At 42.6% G+C, this 21,289-nt stretch overlaps 1 protein-coding gene across 2 annotated transcripts; it reads left to right on the top strand.

The window, feature by feature from the left end:
* Window positions 1–91: 91 nt before the first annotated feature.
* CycE (cyclin E) lies at window positions 92–21,170 on the top strand. 2 transcript variants are annotated; one of them, XM_017168486.3, is made up of 6 exons: window positions 92–443; window positions 8,106–8,232; window positions 11,130–11,445; window positions 17,908–19,220; window positions 19,281–19,506; window positions 19,602–21,170. In XM_017168486.3, exons 2-6 carry the CDS (start codon window positions 8,213–8,215, stop codon window positions 19,827–19,829), a joined length of 2,103 nt encoding a protein of 700 aa, XP_017023975.1. In that variant the 5' UTR covers window positions 92–443; window positions 8,106–8,212; the 3' UTR covers window positions 19,830–21,170. The 2 variants fall into 2 exon arrangements, with proteins under 2 accessions (XP_017023975.1, XP_017023976.1); XM_017168487.3 differs by lacking the exon at window positions 92–443 and adding an exon at window positions 1,734–1,888.
* Window positions 21,171–21,289: the final 119 nt, after the last annotated feature.

The raw sequence follows: 21,289 nt of genomic DNA, 5'->3' as shown, positions 1-21,289 counted from the left end.
GACATTTTACTTTGAAGTTCAGACAAAAATATCGCGATTTCGATATTTGGGCAAAAAGTATCGTTATATTTAGGTTTTGAAACACGCCAGATATAGTGGGAAGTGCTGGGCCTCGCTCAATCGATCTCGCTCTCTCTTGTCGCAGCACGTCGCCAATATTTCGTTCGAGTCTCTGAAAACGGCCAAAAACCACTCCGGAGTCCGGACCACGGGCATTTGATCCGCAGACAGACATAAAGAACTCCCTGCGATCTGGCCTTGACTTGCCGGAGGTTAAGCTGCCGAAAACCGAAACTGCGGACGGACGTGGCTGTGTGTGCTGGTGTATGTGCGCGGCGCGGCGGTGTGTGCAATTTTTTTTCATCATCATCCCCAGTCTGAGATCCGAGCCGCGTGTGTTTGCTATAGGCCGTGCTGTTCCGTGGAGTGGAGCCCAGGAGCAGGTGAGTGATCGCCACCTGGCAGCCAGCCGCGGGGCGGGTGCGGGAGCAGGTGCAGATCACTGGATTCCCCAACGGATTCCGTTGGTTTTAACGTTTTTTCGTGCCCTTTATTCCACATTCTACCAGTGAAAAAACGTCGACGTCGCTGCCTCACGTTTTTATTTTTTTCCTCTGCCGCCGTTCGCTCTCTTAATCTCGCTCATTCGCTCTTTCTCGCCGCTCTCCCACCTCGGCTCTGCGCGCGCAACTCGGCCTCAGCTGTCAGTGCTCTGTCAGCAGCGCGGCATTCCCGCGCGCGGGAAATCGCCAACTTAGAATGTTCCTATTTTCCCCATTTCTATCCTGATTTTTGGTTTCATTGCAGAATCTGATTCTGTGGGTTTTCCGCTTTCCATTGCATATAGATTCGGTTGGGGCTTTAGTCAATTTAGCGGCCTGGCAGGCGTTCAAAGTTGGTGCCAAAAACGATGAAATCGTAATCGATGACAACAACAAAGTAGCAGGGGTTTGTTTGGGTGTCGGGCAGAGCTGCCACCTAGGTATCAGAAAGAGCGGCGATCATGTGTTTTTGCAGGTTATATCTTGGCAAGTTCTTAATTATGATAATTAATTAAATATTGAAGGATTTTTAAGGTACTAAATTTTTTGGAAAATTTGCTTGATTCCTTGCGGTATTATTGGTAAAGTCTTCTATGAATTAAGTTGTGCATTAAGCCGTTGTTGATTGGTTTTAGTAATTGAATTTTAAACTTTCTACCAAAATATTTTGTTTTTGTCAGGTTGAGAAATTTAGTAAACAATTTTTAATAATTATTTTATTATTACTTTTTGTAAACTTCGATCTTAAACCGTTCTTTTTCCGCCCTGCTGGCAGCGCTGTCAGCTGTTTAACAGTTTACCCCCATCCAATTGGAGTCTGGTGGCTGGCGTCCCCATTTTTTTTATGGCAGGCTCCAATTGCAGACTCCATTCAATAAAATGCGAAGCCTGCCACCAGCGGAGTTAGCTCTCCCTCTCGCTCTTCCCTACGCATTCCTTCGCTTTGTGCGGCTGCTTCGCGCGGGAGAATCGTCCGCTCTCATTCTCTCCGCCGCTCTGCCGCGCTCTCCCTCTGGAAATGTCAGTTGAGCTACCAACAACTACAACACTCGGCCGCCGTGTGGTTGTTGCAGTTTTTGGCGCTTCTGATCAGCTTGTTTTGGCGCGTTCCTCTTGCACACTCGCCGCAGTCGACGTCGCAGCCGGCAGAGCGGAGAACAAGCAGCAGCGCCAGCGACAGGCAGCAGTTCCACCAATTTGGGGGATCACTCTGCTGCCGTCGCTCGTGAAGTTTTCGTGGCCGGCGTGTGACGACGACGACGACGGCGAAAAATCGGTTCAATCTATTTGGAATCCGTTGGAAAACCAACTAACGCCTTTTCCCAACATCGATTATCTGTTCAAAGGTAAAAGAATTGCACAATTCCACCCAATTCTACGGTAAAAAAAAGTGTGGAAGCAGTGAAAAAAAAAACCTATGACGCGAGTGTGTGACAAGTGTTCGTGTGTGTGCAGAGAGGGGAGAGTGTGTGAGTGGTCGGTACGTGCGGGGGAATGTGGGAGAGAGGGCTGCGTGCGGTTGTCGTCGTGTCTTTGCATTTTTTGCTACAAATACAATACATTCTGGCGAAGAGCAGGCTCATAAGAAAATTGACACGCTAGGGTATTTAACCGTTGGATTCTGATTGGAATTCCCGGATGTGCAGTTGGACCTCGTTTCAGAGCCCAAAAGAGCTGGCGATGATCCTAATCAGATGGCCATTACGAAAAGTGCTGGCAATATCCTAATAAGAAGGTCATTACGAGTCCAAGTTGGAATATCGAGTTCAGTGAACTGGTTTCTCGTCTACTGGGGAGATGGATAAATGCAGTCCAATTGCCGAAAAGTGTGGCGGTGGCAAAAGCTTGCTGTTCTTCGCGGCGCAGCGCCCGAGGAGGGGGGACAACTTTCTAATCTTTCTCCCGCCCGAATTGCACTTTCCCGCCATTCGCATAGATTTTGGGCGGTAAAACCAAACTGCGCCAGCCCAAACGCCTAATTCGCGCCACTTTGTGCTTCTCCATTCTTTCCCCCATGCTCATTTCATTTATATACGCTCCTCCAATGACACACACTGGGAGCCGCTCTCCCACTAAGAGCGCTCTCTCTCTCTCTCTCTCTGTCTTTCTCTTTGTCGTGCACACACGCACACCGAGAAGCGTGCTCTTCCGTTCTATTCCAATCAGAACACCAGCGAGTCGGCCTTTTTCCCCTACGTCTTTCACCATTCTCCAGCTTGAATATGTGTGTGTGTGTGCGAGCTGCAGCAACAACAAACAAAAACCTTTTGGGCAGCGCTGCCACTGTTGACTGCGGCAGATCTGTCGCTGCCGCAGCGACGGCGGGAAAAGTTCAACGCAAAACTTGGAACCTTCTGAAAACTTGACGAAGACGGCGAAGAAGCAGCGATCAAAGCGGGCAGAGAAACAGAATTATGTCAAAAGTGGCGCAAAAAACGTTGGTAGTAACTCTATGTACATACTTATGAGGTGGGAGCGAGATAGAGCGGGGCAGAGTCAAGAATGGAGTTCATTGATATTTCTCTGTGCTTTGCTTTGCTGTTGCTTCTCCTTCGCCCACTCCCTCTTTGCCACCGCCTCTTGTCAGCTCTTCTTCTACTTCCATTTACCTGCTACAATTTCTTTAGTTGTTGTCTTTTTTTTTCGCCGCTTCTACTTTCTACTCGTTTTTTGTGTTTTTTTTGCGCGCTTTTTCGCATTCTTTTTGGCAAGCTTTTTTGCGTCTTTGCTTTTTGCGCCGCTAAAAACTTGTTGAATGTGTAGAGGGGCGGATTGCGGGGGTGGGTGGCAAATTGTTGATGGGGTTGGTTTTTGTATATTTAATTGTTTTGTGTTTCGTGTTGGATTATGTCATGATTGCCGAAATTTGGCTTTTAATTAGCCTTTGAAAAGATCTTGCCCACCGAAAGATATGAACATACATTGTGAAAACTATATAAAGTTATTATTTTATGAAATAATAAAATAAGTTAAGATACATGAAGGTCAATGAATGGTCGTTGCTTACATATGTACAGAAAATGTTAGATATATGTATTTGATTTCAGAGAAAACAAAATCCGAGCAAAGCTAACCAAAATCTTCCAGCATCGGTATGTGAATTTTGTTTTTGTAACTCGTTTCAAAAATATAAAAAAAATGTTGCTTGTATATTTTTTTAAATTCACTTTTCCAACATTTCTACATACCTTTTTCACAAATTTATCTTTGAAAAGGTTTCCAAAACCTGGTTCCATTTGTTTTCCCCAAGCAAACATTTCGGGTATACACAAACTATTTAAATCCTGGCCAACACCTTTTCCCTTTCTTTTTTCGGTGGAGGCTTGACCAACACTTGTCCCAATCAAGTGCTTACTCCCACCTTGGCCAGCGGCAGGTCTTCAAAAGGATTTGTAGATGATATTGGGAAGCAAAGAGTCATTTCTAATATTTTCTCATCATATACAAGATCCTCCTCATCCTTTGTAGTCACACATATCACCTGCCCATATTAACCCGAATTCCTGGTAAAATACCAAAAATATTTCTCAATTACAAGTGCGGAATGCCTGGCCAGATATTACAAGCTATCCAAGGATGAGTTGTGACTACTGAGTGCCTCCTCGTACCTAAATGGGAGCATATAGGCATTTTATTTATTGTCTATACGTTTATCGAAATTTATGCCGCATTTTTGTCGCTCTCCAAGGAGATCTTCCAGCAGACGAAGATCCGCTCCAGAGTCGCCGTCGAAGTGGAAATCAAAAGAAGCCCTGCGACGGCAACGAAGCAGAAACAACAATGATAAACAGTTTCCAGTTATTCCCAGGCAAACAAAGGATAGTCGTCTAGTCCGGCCAGGAGAGTTGGGGGAGGAGAGGGTGATTGGAAGGGGTGTGCAGGACAGGACGCAGGCCACTTGAGCCGCCAGTGGGCATCCTTTTAGACGCTGCTAAATATAAACTAAATAGTCAATTGAGCGCGCCTCGGTGTCCTAACGGCTACTTCAAGGCCGTCGATTCCTGGAACTGGAACGCCGCCGCCGCCGTCGCTCCATTCAAGAACTTTGATTCGCTCTCCTCGCAGTCCCTTTCCTTGCTTTACTTTCACACGCCGTTGCCCAGACGGCGCTCTTCGGATGCCAGACGCACAGATACGAAGATACACTTACACATAGATACTCAGATACACAGATACAGATGCATATACATACAGGAGAAGACCTCAAAGAGATCGACTTTCCTGTTTTCGATTTCTGTTCCTCTTACTTTTACGAAAGCAGGGTATATCAAGTCCCTTAGATTATATTATACAAAACGAAAAAGCTTTTCAAAAATGGCTTAAACTTAAGTAGCTCTAAAAACTTGTATACTAATGTTTAAATTCGCCCATAACAAAATTAAGAAAATTCTAGGGAGGAATTGAAGTGATTTCGAAAGTTGTCAGCCTTTTTTGGGTATATCCGCTTTGATAATTAATTCTTGAGAAATTTAAAACTTAAGGAAACATATTTTTTTAATTATATATCATCCCCAAGATTAACTTGCTTGTTATTGTGCCGATAAATATCAATGTTTATAGTAGTTAAAGTTAAAAATTTGATCATTTTAACCCCCTAAGATATGCAACATTGTTTTATACCCCAAATACTGGATTCTTCTTAGTTTAAAAACATAATCTTTCGACTTCTTGATGTTCGCTTTACGGGGTATCTTTTGGTATAAAAATTCGAGCATGTCTTTTTGGTTGGAATCGGATTCCCAGTCGTCGGCACTTGGACTTCCAACTAATTGCAGAGATGTAGCCAAACCACAACAACAAAAAGGCAGGGGGGGGGAAGCAGAGCGGCATTGGCATTGACAACGCAGCAGTTACCCACACCAAGATGCAATGTGCATTTATCTCGAGTATCTCTGGAATGTATCTCATCGTGTATCGCATGTGCACAGCCCAAAATGTAACTCGCACACACTTGGCCGACCCGAAAAAAGGACGCACAAAAATCGCAGGGCCCAGACGGACAGAGGACGGAGGACAGAAGGCGTCTCAAGAGGGCCCCCGGATAACTCGAGACCTGTTTTCCTCCCTATATACAGATACGGATACACAGATACATACATATTTTGTTTTTTTGCGCTCTCCTTTGCGCATTCTTCTTTGCATTGCCTCAAGTTGCATTGCATTTCGAGAGCAGAGTCTGTATTAGTATTTCAGCTTCCTTCTGGTCCATTTCCCTGTGGGAAATCTTCCGCACAAAACAAATACAACATTCGCCGGAGGAGCCCTCGGATTTTGCCGAAAATCCTCCAGTTTCCAGTTAAATCCGTTCACGCTTGTGCTTGAATGACCTTGGACCCCGGCCAGGTATACAGATTTGGTCATGCATCGTTTCATAATTAGGCGCTGAGAGGAAGCCCTGGGAAGCCTGGCCTGGCTCTCGAGATATTTTCCCCTCACGACCATCCGCTCGATTTGCCGGCATTATTCATATTTGTATACCTGTCGCCGCGGAATTCTTCGGAACTCGCAGCGCTCTTCACTTAATCTTCATTAGAGGAAGCTGTGCAGGTTCCTTTTGGGTTGCTCGAGTGCACAGCCTGCGTGTGGGCAGTTCATGCAATTAGTTAGTCCTTTATCCATGTTAGTCGGAGGTATTTAGACAAGATGCTTTGACGTTATCCCTTAATAAAGTCATTTGTTTGCTGTTTACCTCTGTCAACTGCTAGAAGAGATGTTCTTTCCTCTTCTTTCTCGGGATTTACTTTCTTAAGTATTCTTGTAATTGATTAGTTTAAATTTAAGATAAGGGATCTGGGATCTATTAAGAAAGACGGAGCTCTGTTTTCTAATATTCTTTAATTTGATTTAGAAACATTAAAGGTTCGCTCATCTATTTTTGATCTTCAGGGTTGATCTCAATCTATATTAACCCTATTTACATGAGAATACATATGTATTTGAGTTCTATTGCACATTATTTCTAGAAGATGTATTAGACAAAAGATATTTTGCAGATCTTTTGAGCTCTTCTTTAGTATACCTTCTTTTTTCACCTTTTTAAAAACAACTAGAATAGCCCATGAGGGTTGAAAATGAAAGAAAATCCTCTGAAACAACTTTGGGAAAGAAGAGAGAACCCAATTAATTAGAAGGCATATCCGCAATTAGTGTGAAAATGATGGTTGGAAAAAGCAAAATATTGTGCATGGGAAAACCCGAGAAAAGCAAGCGAAAATAGAGAGAAAAATAAAAGGTCTATTCGTTGCATAAGAATAAGAAAGCAAGAGAAAGAAGTCGTTAACTAAAAAGCATTCGTTTATGGGGTAGGAAAAAGGTGTCGAACTGAATGGCAGACCAAAGGGAGGTACATAAATCGTGGCGAATATAACGCCAGGCCCATATGTCACACAGTTGACTGAAAAGAAAGGGAAATAGAATAAAAAAAGGAAAATAAATGAAGGAAGTATAGGCAAGCAGGAGGGAGGGGCAAGGAAACGCGACAGGATACAATTAGCGAGGGGGAAGTCAATTGAAGTTACAGCAGCGCGATGCAGAGACACAAAAGCCGAGAATCCTTTAAGGTGTGGGGTAGGTCCCCGAGCAGCTGCCGCTCTCTGGCCCTCTCCAGTACTCACCTGCCCGCATCCGAGCTGTAACAGAAGGCCAACGATCAACTCTCTAGCCACAACAGGTGCATCTACGGGGATCTACGGGCGACGGGATCCGACTCCTCGATATAATTAAGCGTTGTATAAACCACTGGAAATGGTTGACGTTGCGCATGCGCCGAATCCACCAAGCACCTGACACTCGTACACTGTCAAAAAATAACCAGTCTAGGTCATACAATATTTTTAAATAAATATCATCAAAGAGGCTTCAAGAGATGCACTTATAGATATTTCAATTTTCTTTGATTCAAGATGTCAAATAATTTTTTTATTTTCAATATTCCCTAAAAATACAATATTTTACCATATTATATTTCTTCGAGTGTAAAGGAAACTCAAAGGAGCTGGGGAGTAGGGCAGCTGTAGCAGAAGGCATCAATCGAGACTCGTGGAAATTCGATTATAATAAGAAAAAATGACCATCCCATGTCTACCTGTCCTAGATGACCCAACACCAGGCATCCCCTACACAAAACTGAGGTCCCGTAATTTGAATATCTTTGCACCCATTGGAAAATATTTACTTTACGTTTGTGTTGCTAAAAGCAAAAAAAAAAAGTTCTCGTACATGAGTATTGTTTTTCAAGAAAAACTCACGTAAACAAATTTGTTTTGGGTTTTCGAAAAATGAAAGAAAAACTGGGAAAACTCCCTGCGACCACATGCTGTGTGTGCGAGCTCTAGTCTCTGCTGCCCTTAAGGATCATATGTTGTTTTTCTCCTGCAAGGACCCATAAAGATAATGCGGGACTAACTGTTGATAGGTTATGTCAAGTCGTAAAAACTAAAGAACGAAACACATGTGATGACCATATCCTGGGCATTTGGTGGAAAGCAATTTTGATTTCAATTATTCATTGTTACAACGACTTTTTTCTTAATTTAATTAATATTTTGTAATTTTTCTTTGCAGATTCTTTATATAATTTTAATTTCACAAAAACTATAGTGCTTTTCGTGAGCATTCTACTTAGACTTCAAGACTAAAAAACCTCAACGGCTTCTCAAGGCCGTACAATTATGGGTGTGGATACCAAGAGGTAAGTGATATAATTATTATATTTTACTTTAAATAATTTAGACCTTTTATTTACTATGTAGTAATTGATTAATACATTTTACTTCTCTAGGTAAACATTATACCAAAAAAAGCTATTGTAAAACTATTTAAAAGCAATAAAGATATTACCAATTTTTGCATATAAAGAATAACAAATTTCTTGTAAATCCTTTTTACTTGTAAATATCTCTATGATTTCAGTGTTTCAGAAAATATTTGTTATAAAAACCAAGCAAATTATATACACGAATTTAAGCTGGAACGTGTTATAGTTTCTTTTCAGCAACCTGCATGTTTTCCCTAGCCTCCTTCATTTCCTTTTCCCATCAACACACATTTTCGTGACTACAGTTTCCTCCTTTGACTTGGCCAAACTAATTAACACCCCACATGAAAGCCAAAAAGGCGACTGTCTAATACAAAATTTTGATGCCGCTGCGCGACTTCCTGTGGCGACATCCGATCGACTTCCTTTTTACCACCAACTATCCTGGTAGTGTCTCCACCATCGGGTCTCTTTAATTCTCCTAACCAAAAGTGATGTTTATCTAATAGCTATTTCGTAATTATAAAGTGACAGGGCCCAACTGGTTATGCCCGAATACCCCCCGGGAAAGACCCGCAGGAGCTATAACCTTTGGGATCCTACTGTTTCTACTCAAGTGCGATAATCTAAAATGCATTTTCACTGTCAATTTCGGAAAAGTTCTGCCTCTCCTGGCCCGAAACAGATGGCTCCTAGGTGTTGATAACCAAGTGTCGCATTCCTCTACACTCTGCATACCTTCACAGGACTCGCTTGTGGGTCCGAATGTCCTGCGTGTGATTAGTAAATAATTGCGCGCGAAATGTCATTAGAAAAGTGTTTAGTTGTGGGTCGGTTCTGGTCAGTTCGGAGTACCCCTGGAGAGGGTTGCTTGAAGGGGGTTGCATGGGTTGATGATGTTGTCATTGCCGAGCACTTTCTGTGGCTTTTTCAGGCAAAATGTCCTGGTGGACAGAAATTAATTGAGTTTAATATGTTTCACTCGCCCTCTCCTATGTTTTTTCCTTACTGTTTTTTTTTTTGCTCGTGGGTGCCTGCGCATGACCATAATTGCATAATTGCCCAGTCATTTGGTTATGTCAGTTGCGTCCCCTTAGCATTCTACATCATTATCATCATCAGCAGCACCCACTGCCGACCGATCACTTAAGTGATAGTCCATTTTATGGACATATTTCGTGGTCAACATGTGTGCGACATAATTATTGGTATGTGTTGCGAAACTATTTCAGTGCCATCTATAACGGAATTTATGAAAATGGAAAGGGAAGCTTATTAAAACACTATATTTGGTCCTATCTCAACCGATTTCCATAATTTTCTCCCTATCACTAAATGCTTAGGAACCATCTCTTAACATTAGTTTGTGTTTTTGAACTGAACTAATAAATCAGTAAATCCTAATCCTTGGCTCACAGTTTGATATAATTTATCATGTGAGAAAGATCGATCCTTCGATAGTTTGGACCACATATTCCTGGAACTACACACTACCACGGTCTAGCGAAGGTTTCCCCTTATCATATCACCCCAAGCCCAGTGCTACCTACAGGGATTCGGGATTTAGAAACAACCCAAGTAAAGGGGGAAACCGCACAGAGACCAGGTTTCTTCTTGAAAGGAAACTTTCACCTCGAAATGACAAATTTCAGTTTGAACCTTTAGCCGCGGACATGAGCAGGAACCCTGACCCCGAGCAGCGGCGAAAAGAAATGAAGGGAAAGGATGGGAAAGCGGGAAAGGAAAGAAAAGAAAAAAAAACTTTAAGGCAGCGAGCACGTACGCTCCATTAGTCCTTTCTCCGTTGGCTGCTGAGACATTTCTCTCGCCATAACTCATTTTTAAGCGATTTCATTTCCTCGTAATTTACAACGTGGTTACTTTTTCTTGTTCATTAAACCATTAAACGCGATCGATAGTGCAGGGCCCGCCGGGGCAAGGATCAAAACAGGAGGCTGCGATCCCAATGGCTTGGCATTTGAAAATGATGTGTGAGCGGCAGGCCTTTTTAGTTTTTTATCCCCTTTTGCCAAAGAAGGGTTACAATCGGTTTTCTTTCCGTTCCTTTGCTTGCTCCTTGCTCAAATTGCAAAAATTCGCGCATCGAATTGCTTTGAAGTGCAGTTCCCTGGCTAGGCGGCACTTGAGACGAGGATGAAACATCTGCCTCCGTTCAAGGAGGGAAACTCTATTCGTTCCGTTATTGCCAGCCTCTAATGCATTATGCATAATGTGCATGCAAATTTGCCAATTTTGCTCAATCTTTCAGTTAGAGGAGAGGAAAGGCTTTCCTTGGCGAACCCTCGCGATCTTATTTCCCTCCCGATCAGTCATCTCGATTTCAATTTCCCGGATGTTAAATATTAATGTATCCGCTGGGCGCCTTAATCTCGAGCCTCGCATCGCGATTCCTCCGAATGCCGTGTCAAAATTCAATGAATTTATGTTTCATTTCGTTTGTATCTATTTTAAAACGAACGCCCCTATTTGATTTGCTGCTTGCCTCCGTGGCATATTGAATTTCTCTATTTCGCAAATGAGGAGAAATTTCAAATAGCAATTCTCAGCCGTTTCCCGGGAATTCGCACAGTGGTTTAGGTTGAAACATTTTACTTGAAAGCCTAAAACAGATAGTGATTTAATATGTCTTATCAGTTTGATTATTAAATTAGTAAAGATACTTTTGAAAACTTTATTATTTTAATTCCAATTTTTGTCTATATTTATTTGATCTTTAGTTATATTTCTTACTTAACTAAAGTTTATAATTTTAGGTTATTTAAAACCCTCTAAAACCACTGTTAATTTGATTTACTTTCTCTTTGTTTCAGTGTCTCTTCTACCAGCAGCACTGAGCCCAATGAAAGCCTAGCCAGCAGCAACATTGTCGTCGTCGTCAGCAGCAGCAGCAGCAGTAGTAGTAGTCCAATCCTATCGTCGTCAGTTGCTTCAGCTGCCAGCACCGCATCATCGGTTTCTTCATCCGCTCAGCACCAGCATCAGCAACCGGGAACTGTGGCGGCCACTAAGAAAGGAGTCGAGATGTGCTCTTGTGATAACCAGAACTTTTCACCATCCGCGGCCACAACTTCCAATGGCAATAAACGTAAACGGCGTTTAACGAGCGATTCAAATGATGATGCTAAGGTGAGTTTTCTACGCAAATCCGCTGTTCAAATGTCTGTGTTTGTATGCGATAAGTTTTATGAATGAAGTTGCATTATCATTGGTGGGCATGTGACCTCGTTGAGTATTCGCAATCTTATCAAGGAAACGCCAAGAGAGATAGAGAGTAGAAGAGAGGCAATGACCCAAACGATCTTGCCAGACGATGATCAAAGCTACTTAGTTGCAAAATAAATGTTTTGGGGCCTTAAATAAGCCTTTGGACTTTAGTTGGGCATTTCAAATGGATTTAATCTTTGGTTTTATTAATTTTTTATAAGGGTATCTGGATCTCAGTTTTGGGGTGACGATCAGTTATCTTCATTGATTGAAATATAAGCTTATAAAATTATTTAATACAATATAAAAGAGTTGAAGATTTTGATTTGATTTCCATAGAAAGAGGCGTGACACCTGCCCCTAAAAGTATGCTATGTTTTGCAGGATATTGATCTTTCTTTCTTGTCATTAGGTTGCAAGGATTTTTACTTATTTTATTGTTTACTACAAACTTGGGGAAAAGACTCCTTTTTTCCCTTTATCTTACTTTCTCAGACTTCCTAGTTTGTTTTCATTGATCTCTTCAAATAGCACCATCTGATATTTGTTTTGGAGATCGATCTTTTATTTGATTGTCTAGCCCTTTCATGGCTTCCATTCGTTTTGGTTTGCCTGCCGAACCTCATTTGAGTTCGCTGGCCAAATAAGCCATTGGGCACGTAGTACTTCTGCTCTCGAACAATCCAAGGATGAGCCCAAAAATAAACGCTACTTACCGAAAAGGCTCATTTAGCAGCAGCGCATCCTTGGAAAACGGTAGTTCCTCCTGCTGCTCTGCCTCGAGAGTCAGAATATCGTCTCTCAAGTAGCTGCAATCAAAGCGGGGAAACAATGGTTTCTTCTCCCTGTGACGACGCGCAGCTGTGTTGGTGCAAAGGATTTCTTTCAGTGCGAAATGAAATATTAAAGGGAGAAATGAACTTGCAGAAAATAATGTAGTTTTGATACCCTAGAGGGTAACTAGAGAATATAGTATAGTAATAAATGAATACTTTTTATAGAAATGTTTTTTCTTGTATAAACTTATTCAAATTTGACTTCAAGGCTCTTCTACAACTTCTTATATTAAAAATAAAATATATATTCCATAAAATCAAATCTCCCCTTTCAAGGGTATCTGTAGTTTCGACTCACAAAGCAAGTCTTGTGTGTGTGTTTTTTTGCCATTGAGTTTGGGTTGTTTTTCTGTTTTTGCAATATTTCCGCGCTTACTTCCCTGCCAAACAAATGTCATTTTCATACGAAAAAAATGTACGGCAAGGTAAAGTTTTGCCCCCCTTGTCAGACGTATGTTGTTGGGTAAGAATTCCGAAGGGTCTTGGCTGTTTGCTGAGCATATGCACGGCAGGACAAAGGCGACCAAGGACAGACGGCGGCGTTGCGCATGCGCGCACACCTTGAGCCGGAGTCGGACGTCTCCCGCTCGCCAGGGGTGGGTTTTCCAGCGCCAGAAACAGAAAGTCAAGGCGCAAATGTCCGTTAAGGAAGAATTTGAAATTGCGATAGTTATAGGTTAGCTTGAGGCAGAGGAACTAGATCAAGACGGGATCGGGATCGGGAGTTGGGAGTTGGGAATCGGGATGGCAAAGGGATCGACGGCTACCGGAATGGGACAGAGCCGAAACCGCAGACACGAACGAGAATGGAGGGGTTGTGCAACGCCTTATCCTTTTCAAGGATCACTGGGCCGGGAGTTTCTCGGTCGTCTTCCCTAATTAAATATTCATCGAGACGACATTTGCTTCTGCCCGAAAGAAGTTGTGAGCGCGCCATCCCATAAAAAATGGTTTCCGACCCGGTTGCATTTTGCTACCCCGTTTCAGGACATGTTATCCTTATGCAAATGCCTCTAGCTCCGGCTTCTGCTCATTAGATTTCCGTTAAACTTTTATGCAAATCATCCGGCTCGGCTCCTTGCAGCAGCGCCCAGTGTCATCTGTTTTCGGGACACGCATAATGCTGCTGCTGTTGCTGCTGCTCCTGCGGAATGCGGTCTTGAAATATTATACAATATTTGTTTTGCTGCTGGCACAAGGTTCAAAATTATGGTATTATTTTACCAATTTGTCAGTGTAATGTAAACCCTTTTTCTTTCTTTTTTTTTTTGTATTTTTTACATGGCAAGCATGAAATCGCTGAAAGTTTTCCCCTTTTTAGTTTGAAACTGAGAAACTTCTTTGTTTCTTTTATCCCGAAACAGTCCTGGAGCGAGTTGCTTTCAAAGGGTAAGTCCAGGATCCTTGGCGGTGCAATCAAGTGCGGGGCTTGATTTCTGTCAAGTCAGTTTCATCAGATTGTGGGAAATAGAAATTCAGTTTTCCAGAGTTTCCCAGATTGTGCATCCCGACGTGGGACAGCTCTTGTTTTGTAATTCAAAGATTTTGTATAATTTCAAATCGGATCTAATTTAGCTGATGGTAAACAAGAGATAAGGCCGGGATTGTTTAGCATTACAAGCTTTTAAAATAGTTGAATATATAAAATAATTCTAATGTTTGTTTAGATAAAATAAAAACCCATAGATATCAGATGTGTATATATTATATGAGCTTAGTTTAGTTATCAGTTTGCCAAATTGTTCAAACAGAGTATAACTCTTTTATGATTTACCTTAAAGAATCCCTATCAAGGACATGAAATTGTATATCATCTAATTTATCATTTACATTTTTCGCATCCGAAATTCATTCGCGGTTTGTCCCTTGTCCACTTACCCTCCTCCAGTTTCCAGCCTTGGGTTATGCCTTAATTCGCTTGGTCATGGATCTTACCAATTTAATGATTAATTACATGTCCGAGAGTTGTCTACATTTTTATTTCCCTAATGAAAAATTCAGCCAAGTGACCGCGAAAGGATTGTGTTGGATTAACCCCTTCCGAACTGACCGAGGGTCAGTGGCGCTGCTAGGAAATATGAGTGTTTGTTATTGTCCTTCTGGGATTTGTCTGCTGGCATGTTGTTTGCATATCATTTATTAAAAGGAGAGCAGCGAATGGGTCTCGAGAGTGGTCAGGACATGAGCTAGTTTCTGACGATCATTAAGGAAATAGAAATTTGTCAGCTGTGATGTTGATTGAAGCTTCAGAAGTTCCAGGAACTTGCCTCTTATCCCCTAAGATAATTCCTTTTAATTCCATGCTCCCCTCAACTGAATGGAGAAAATATTAACAATTATCAAAGGACGCCATAGAAAAAATAAATTAAATGTTATCAAAAGACCCTGGCGGGGGAAGAGGAAGGCAAGAAAGAAAGGAAAATAAAACGAAACAACAATGCAGCATATTACACGACAACGGCGAAAAAAAAGTTACACCTGGACCCACGCCGGGGTCTGAAAACTAAAGGTGTTTCGGTTTCGAGCAGACGGCGGCAGTCGAAGATTACGACACATAAGCGCAGGACTTTATAGAGTGTGAGGGGACAACGAGAGAGAGAGAGAGAGATGGTTATGGACTGTCAGAAAGAGACGACAGCATTCACAATGGGGCAGCAGCAGGATATTGTTGAGGTTGATGTCGCATAACAATCGCTTCTTGACTGCTTTGTATGTACCCATAACTTGAGGCATTGCATCATCTGCTCCCTCCCAGCGAGATCTCGAGAGATGTTTGGGTGTCTTGTGGGCTGAGAAGACCGAGATTTGCTGCAGCTGCTCCTCGACTGCCTGGACTTGGGCCCAAATCCTTGAGGCGGCTTAAGGGCAACAACCCAGTTTAACCCTTGTTAAACTTGGGATGCAACCCTCTCTCGCCCTGGTCCAGATTCCAGCCCACTTTACAGTTCACTAATTTCTCACACTCCCATTCACTCACTCACTTACTCGCCGGAATCCGTCATCTCATAAAGCGAAATGGCAGTTTTCTTTCGATTCCTTAACGCTTGACCAAATCCCTCTGGCAGATGCAATGTCCACGCACCAAAAAGTAAAGAAAAAAGTGAAGTAATAAGGCTAGAGGAATGCCCGGCCATTGTGTGTGGACCATGGCTTCTTAGGCCATTGCACGCTTTGATTTTAATTGCATTGCATCTGGGTGCCTTGACATGTGTCCATATCCATGTCCATTTTCGTGTTCATGCTCTGCGATTGCCATTCTCTCTTACCTACATCATCTGCTTAGGCACTGCCAGGGTTGTTGGCCAGAAGAATAAGAAATTAAATTTGTCATGCGTCTTCTTGGACCTTCTTCCTGTCTTGATGCCAAAAATTTATTTACTTGGTTTCCGTGGAGGGAAGCTCTATTCCTCCCTTGTCTGGCGGGAAGGCAAACCTACTCAGGCAATTAAAATTGTCACATAAATATCGTAAAATTTTCCCTCATTTTTACGCAACAAATTATGTGAAAATCTTTAATGAGAATATGTCCCCTATGAAGGAGGAGGGATGTTTGCCACACATTATTGTTAAGCTTTTATGACGTGTGAGATTGTCAGTTAAGGAATTGACGAAAATGCATCCAGTTTTGATATGTGCGAAATTTGATAAATGTCACGACTTTATACGACTTGCATACCTTTTATATCAAAAGCAAAGATCAATTGCAGTAGTCGTTAAATAAATAAATAAAAGAAAGAAAAATAAAAGTTTGAAAAGTTATTGAATCTGAATAAATGAGCCCTACAATTGAATGATCAACAAGAAAAGAAGAACAGGCTGAGAAATTAAGTGACTCCCAAGTCAGGGCTTTGGGCACCACTGTCTCCATAGGGTATTAAGTGCAGTTTTCTGTTGGATAATGCAATCTCGTAGCGTAGCATACCATATTGTATACATTTTTTCTTACTTTATGGACTTTCTGATCTTGGCTTCTGTTTTCCATCATCTGTCTGCGAGAACAATGGTCAAGGATTTCAATTGTTTGCATTTTTCGTTTCAACTTCATTCCTTTTCTCTCTCTCTCTCTCTGTCACTCGTGCTGTAATCTTGCGATTCAGCAGAGGAGTCTGGGCCGAAGGTTTCATTAGGCTCGCTCTACATTTGGCTTTCGGCCCGCCCCACACCACACCACAATCTCAGATTCATGCCAAAAGATAATTTATTAGAGAACTTTGCCTCCAAGATGCAAGAAGGCGATTTTAATGCAGCCGCTGGCCAAAGTACTAGCAGGAATAATTCATATACACACACTACCTACCTAAGGTAGTGATTTTTCCGAACGTCTTGTCTACCTGAGGACACGCACACAGAAATGTTGACAAAAAATAATTGTGAAAAGGATCGGGGTCGGGGGGATTTGTTGTTGGGCTGATAAACACCCAAAGGCGAAAAATGCAATGCAAAAACAACAACGACAGCGTCTCAAGAAGTCCGGATACCAGATCGACCAGATCTCCGGGAACTACCCCTGAGCAAATGCCAGAGCAGCAAAAAGAGACAGCAAGCTGCCTGCCAGCGATCCTGTTTTTACCGCTGTCGTCGTGTTGCAACGTCTGTCGGGGGAAAAGCAACCCCTATTCGAGACCGTTGCATTCGGCAGACAAGGATAACGACGATCGGGGATCGGGGTTCGGGGATCGGCGATCTGGAACGGAGCACAGCCAGCTCAGTTGCACAGCGAACGTCAACGCGATTGGTACTCGAGCAAGCCAAGAGCGGAGTGAATAACAAAATTCTATAAATGTTGATTCGTTGCCAAGTCGAGATCAAGTAGCTGAGAAGTAAAGACTGAAATTGAGTGCAAAGAACTAATTTAAGAACCGGATTTGCCAACAAAAACAGCAACAACTAGAACCACAGCCAAACGAAATAACAAAAAACAAACCAAAAACAAACGACAAAAAGCCAAAAATGTTATAACCAAATATCACTTTGTACAATTATTTAAACCAAAGAAGAAACAAACAAGCCAATAAATTTTAACCAAAGACTGCTGCTACTGAATACTCGAAACATTCAGGCAAAAGTGCAATTCAAAGAAGACAGGATAACGAAACTAAACCCGCTCCCACGAGAAAAACCAACCAAAGTGTTATTGTTATACCTCTATATATGCCAAGACTGATCCCGAGTCCTTGATCTTTTGTGTGTGCAATCTCTCTCTGGCTCACATTTTGTGCGGGTGCTAGCGGTCCATCTATTAAGGATTAAGAATTTTGACAGGCGTGCCCACATAAATTTCTCCTCGACGGCGGCTCCTTCTTGGCTAATTATATTCGAGACACGTCCTTAATCCACCGCCACTTTGTGTGATCCCGTTTACTGACTCATATATCATTTTCATTGTGCTGTTCATGTTACTATGAAGTTGGAACAGAAGCGCAAATTTATTGAAATGGTAATGATTGGTTTTATTTCTTTAAAATATAAGAAAATTTTTAGCCTACATTTATACTTTTTAGATACTTAAATTCCCTTTCTAAAACCCATATTTTCCTTGCGCTTGCAGGATCCCGAACTCGGCTTTGAGCCACCATCGGCTAAGCGTCAACAGCGATTGCCCGCTCTCTATGGCAGCGATCAGGGCAGCAATCTATCGTCAGTGGCCTCCTCGGTCTATACCTCGCCCGTGGTCTCGGCCGATGGCCAGCACATCCAGGAACTGCTCAGCATACGCAGCTCACCGGCCGAGGAGTTGCCGGAGCAGCCGCCACACAGTCCGCTGCCGGACAGCCCGGACAGTCCGCCGAGTCCGGATCGCGGTGCCAAGCAGGCGCCAGTCATGGTGCGTTATGCCGGCGTGGACACAGCAGTGGAAACAGTCAACAACAGTTCGCGTGTGGAGCAGCACGAGGACGATGACCTATTGGACGACAGCTGCGAGGATTACTCGTACGACGAGGAGGAGGACGATGACGATGACGAGGAGATCAACTCGTCCACCGTTTCGCCAGCTTCCTCGGGCTGCAGCCAGCAGCAGGCGGTTAATGGAGAGCGTACTCCTGGCCTCCAACAGAACCAGAAGCAATCTGTACAGCCACAGCAGCCTCCGTGCCCGTTGACCATGATGCCTATCAAGGCGGTGGACTCGGATTCGGCGGCCTTCAGCTGTATGTCGCCGGCAGTGGAGACCGCCCTGCGCCAGTGCCCACTACCCGCCTTGGCTTGGGCCAACGCGGCGGATGTATGGCGTCTGATGTGCCAGCGGGATGAGCAGGATTCGCGTTTGCGCTGCGTCTACATGCTGGAGCAGCATCCTGGACTGCAGCCACGCATGCGCGCCATCCTCCTGGACTGGCTGATCGAGGTCTGCGAGGTGTACAAGCTGCACCGGGAGACCTTCTACCTGGCCGTCGACTACTTGGATCGCTATCTGCACGTGGCGCACAAGGTGCAGAAGACCCATTTGCAGCTGATCGGCATCACCTGTTTGTTTGTGGCCGCCAAGGTGGAGGAGATCTATCCGCCCAAGATCGGGGAGTTTGCCTACGTGACGGACGGCGCCTGCACGGAGCAGGACATACTCAACCATGAAAAGATCCTGCTGCAGGCCCTCGACTGGGACATTAGCCCCATCACCATCACCGGCTGGCTAGGCGTCTATATGCAGCTGAATGTCAACAATCGCACACCGGCCTCGTTCGCCCACATTGGCAGGCAGAAGTCGGCGGAGGCTGACGATGCCTTCATCTACCCGCAGTTCTCTGGCTTTGAGTTTGTGCAGACCTCGCAGCTGCTGGACCTGTGCACCCTGGATGTGGGCATGGCCAACTACTCGTACTCGGTGCTGGCAGCAGCGGCCATCAGTCATACATTCAGTCGGTGAGTTTAAAAGTAGTTTTTTGTCTAATGAGTTTATTTCTAACCAAGTATTATTTATAGTGAGGCCGCTCTGCGCTGTTCTGGCTTGGATTGGCAGGTGATTCAGCCCTGCGCCCGCTGGATGGAGCCCTTCTTCCGGGTCATCTCCCAGAAGGCCACGTATCTGCAGCTGAACGAGCAGAACGAGCAGGTCAGCAACAAGTTTGGCTTGGGCCATATCTGTCCCAACATTGTCACTGATGACTCGCACATTATCCAGACGCACACCACCACCATGGATATGTATGTAAGTATCTGAAAGCGCCAATTAAGCCTAATATCCTGATATTTTCCGTCGATATACTTTATTCTAATTTGATTTTGTTTCATTTCATCTTTCAGGACGAGGTGCTGATGGCCCAGGATGCAGCCCAAGCCATTCGAGCCCGCACCCAGGCCTCCCCGGCCACCGCGTTGCGCGCCCCAGAGAATCTGCTTACGCCTCCCGCCTCTAGTCACAAGCCCGACGAGTATCTCGGCGATGATGGTGACGAGACAGTGGCCAGGAGTGGCGCCAGCAACAACACCATTGCTGCGACCAGCTGCAGTAGCAGCAGAGGCCATCGCTGAGGCGGTCACCTCCCTCCCTCTCTCTCTCAATCATAACACACCCGCCCAAACAGTCTCTACGTTAAGTGTTTCTTATATTTAAATTATTTTTGTTAAGTGAAAAGTTATTTAGTTAGTTGCCTAATTTCTATGCTAAAAACAAAAACAAAAAACATATTTTATTTGAAATTTTCTGCGCGCGCGCCTACTTTTGTTTCTCCCAAATCGCGTTCTTTAATTTCCCAATTTGCTCAGTTTATTATTTAAATTTTTTGTGTATTTATCGAAAATCAGAAATATAATTTTAAATGTAAACTACACACACACACACACACACACATACACCTACATATGCATAGATTTTAGCAGAATGAACTACTTTTGAGCAATATTCAATCTCTTTTTGGGGTGGAAGCCCTGAAAATGAATCAAACAACAAAACAGAAAACCACAAATGTTATCGACAGTCAATCATCAATCATTAATCAGTCACCAAGAGCTTGATTAACAAAACTAAACTAAAAAAACAGCGCAAAGCAAAAGCACTTGACTAATCCACTAAAATTAGCCTTTAAGTCGAGGGAAAAGCAACTTATATCTGGACACACTAAACCGACTAATGCTTGAGCCCTGCATTTGCATTTACATTCGACAATTAACCAAACTAACCATGAAAACAAACACAAAACACACAAGACAACAAGTCCACAGCTAAAATGGAGTGACAACAAGAGAATTATATGGCATTTGATGAATAAAAGAGAATACTACTTATACATGAATTGAAGAGAAGAACACAAAATTATAAACAATTTATCAATGTAATAATTTTTTTTAATTTAGACTAATCTGCCATAATTTGCTAAGCAAATAAATCCTGTACATATACGTATATAAAGAAAGAAACAAGAAATAACCGTAAACTGAAACGCATATAATATATTATTATATAAGTGTAATACTTCTTTGAACGGCTTAGATATGTTATGCAATGTACATTCACACGGCAAGAACGACGCACAGTAGGAAATTATTATTATTATTATTATTATTATGATTAGTTGTAGGTATAAATATCAATTAAGTGTTCATACGATTTAAGGCTGGAATGAAAACAGAAAACCAACAAAAAACAACAACTAAAAGAAAAGCAAAAAAAAAAAATATTAAAATAATGTATTTATGTTTTATTTGTAGTTTTTAAAAGCAATAACTATTTTAAAATTATGCATTTAATTTTAAAAATATACAAGTACGCTTATTTTTATGATTTGATGTCAGTAAACAAACGGAAAAATCATAAACTATACAAACCAAGTTAAATGCAAACAAATAAATTAATTTTTTGTAAATAAAATGGAATCGAAAATCTTTTATTCGGTGATTGTTGAAACAGGCGGCTGAAATTCAAATGTCAAACAGCACAGGCTATAATCAGGTCTGTGTGAATTGTCATATTCTTTAAAATCCAAACTTTTATA

Source organism: Drosophila kikkawai, chromosome 2L (genome assembly GCF_030179895.1).
Source record: "Drosophila kikkawai strain 14028-0561.14 chromosome 2L, DkikHiC1v2, whole genome shotgun sequence".
NCBI lineage: Eukaryota > Metazoa > Arthropoda > Insecta > Diptera > Drosophilidae > Drosophila > Drosophila kikkawai.
Note: the sequence above shows the minus strand (reverse complement) of the source record. Positions and strands in the feature narration are given on the sequence as shown.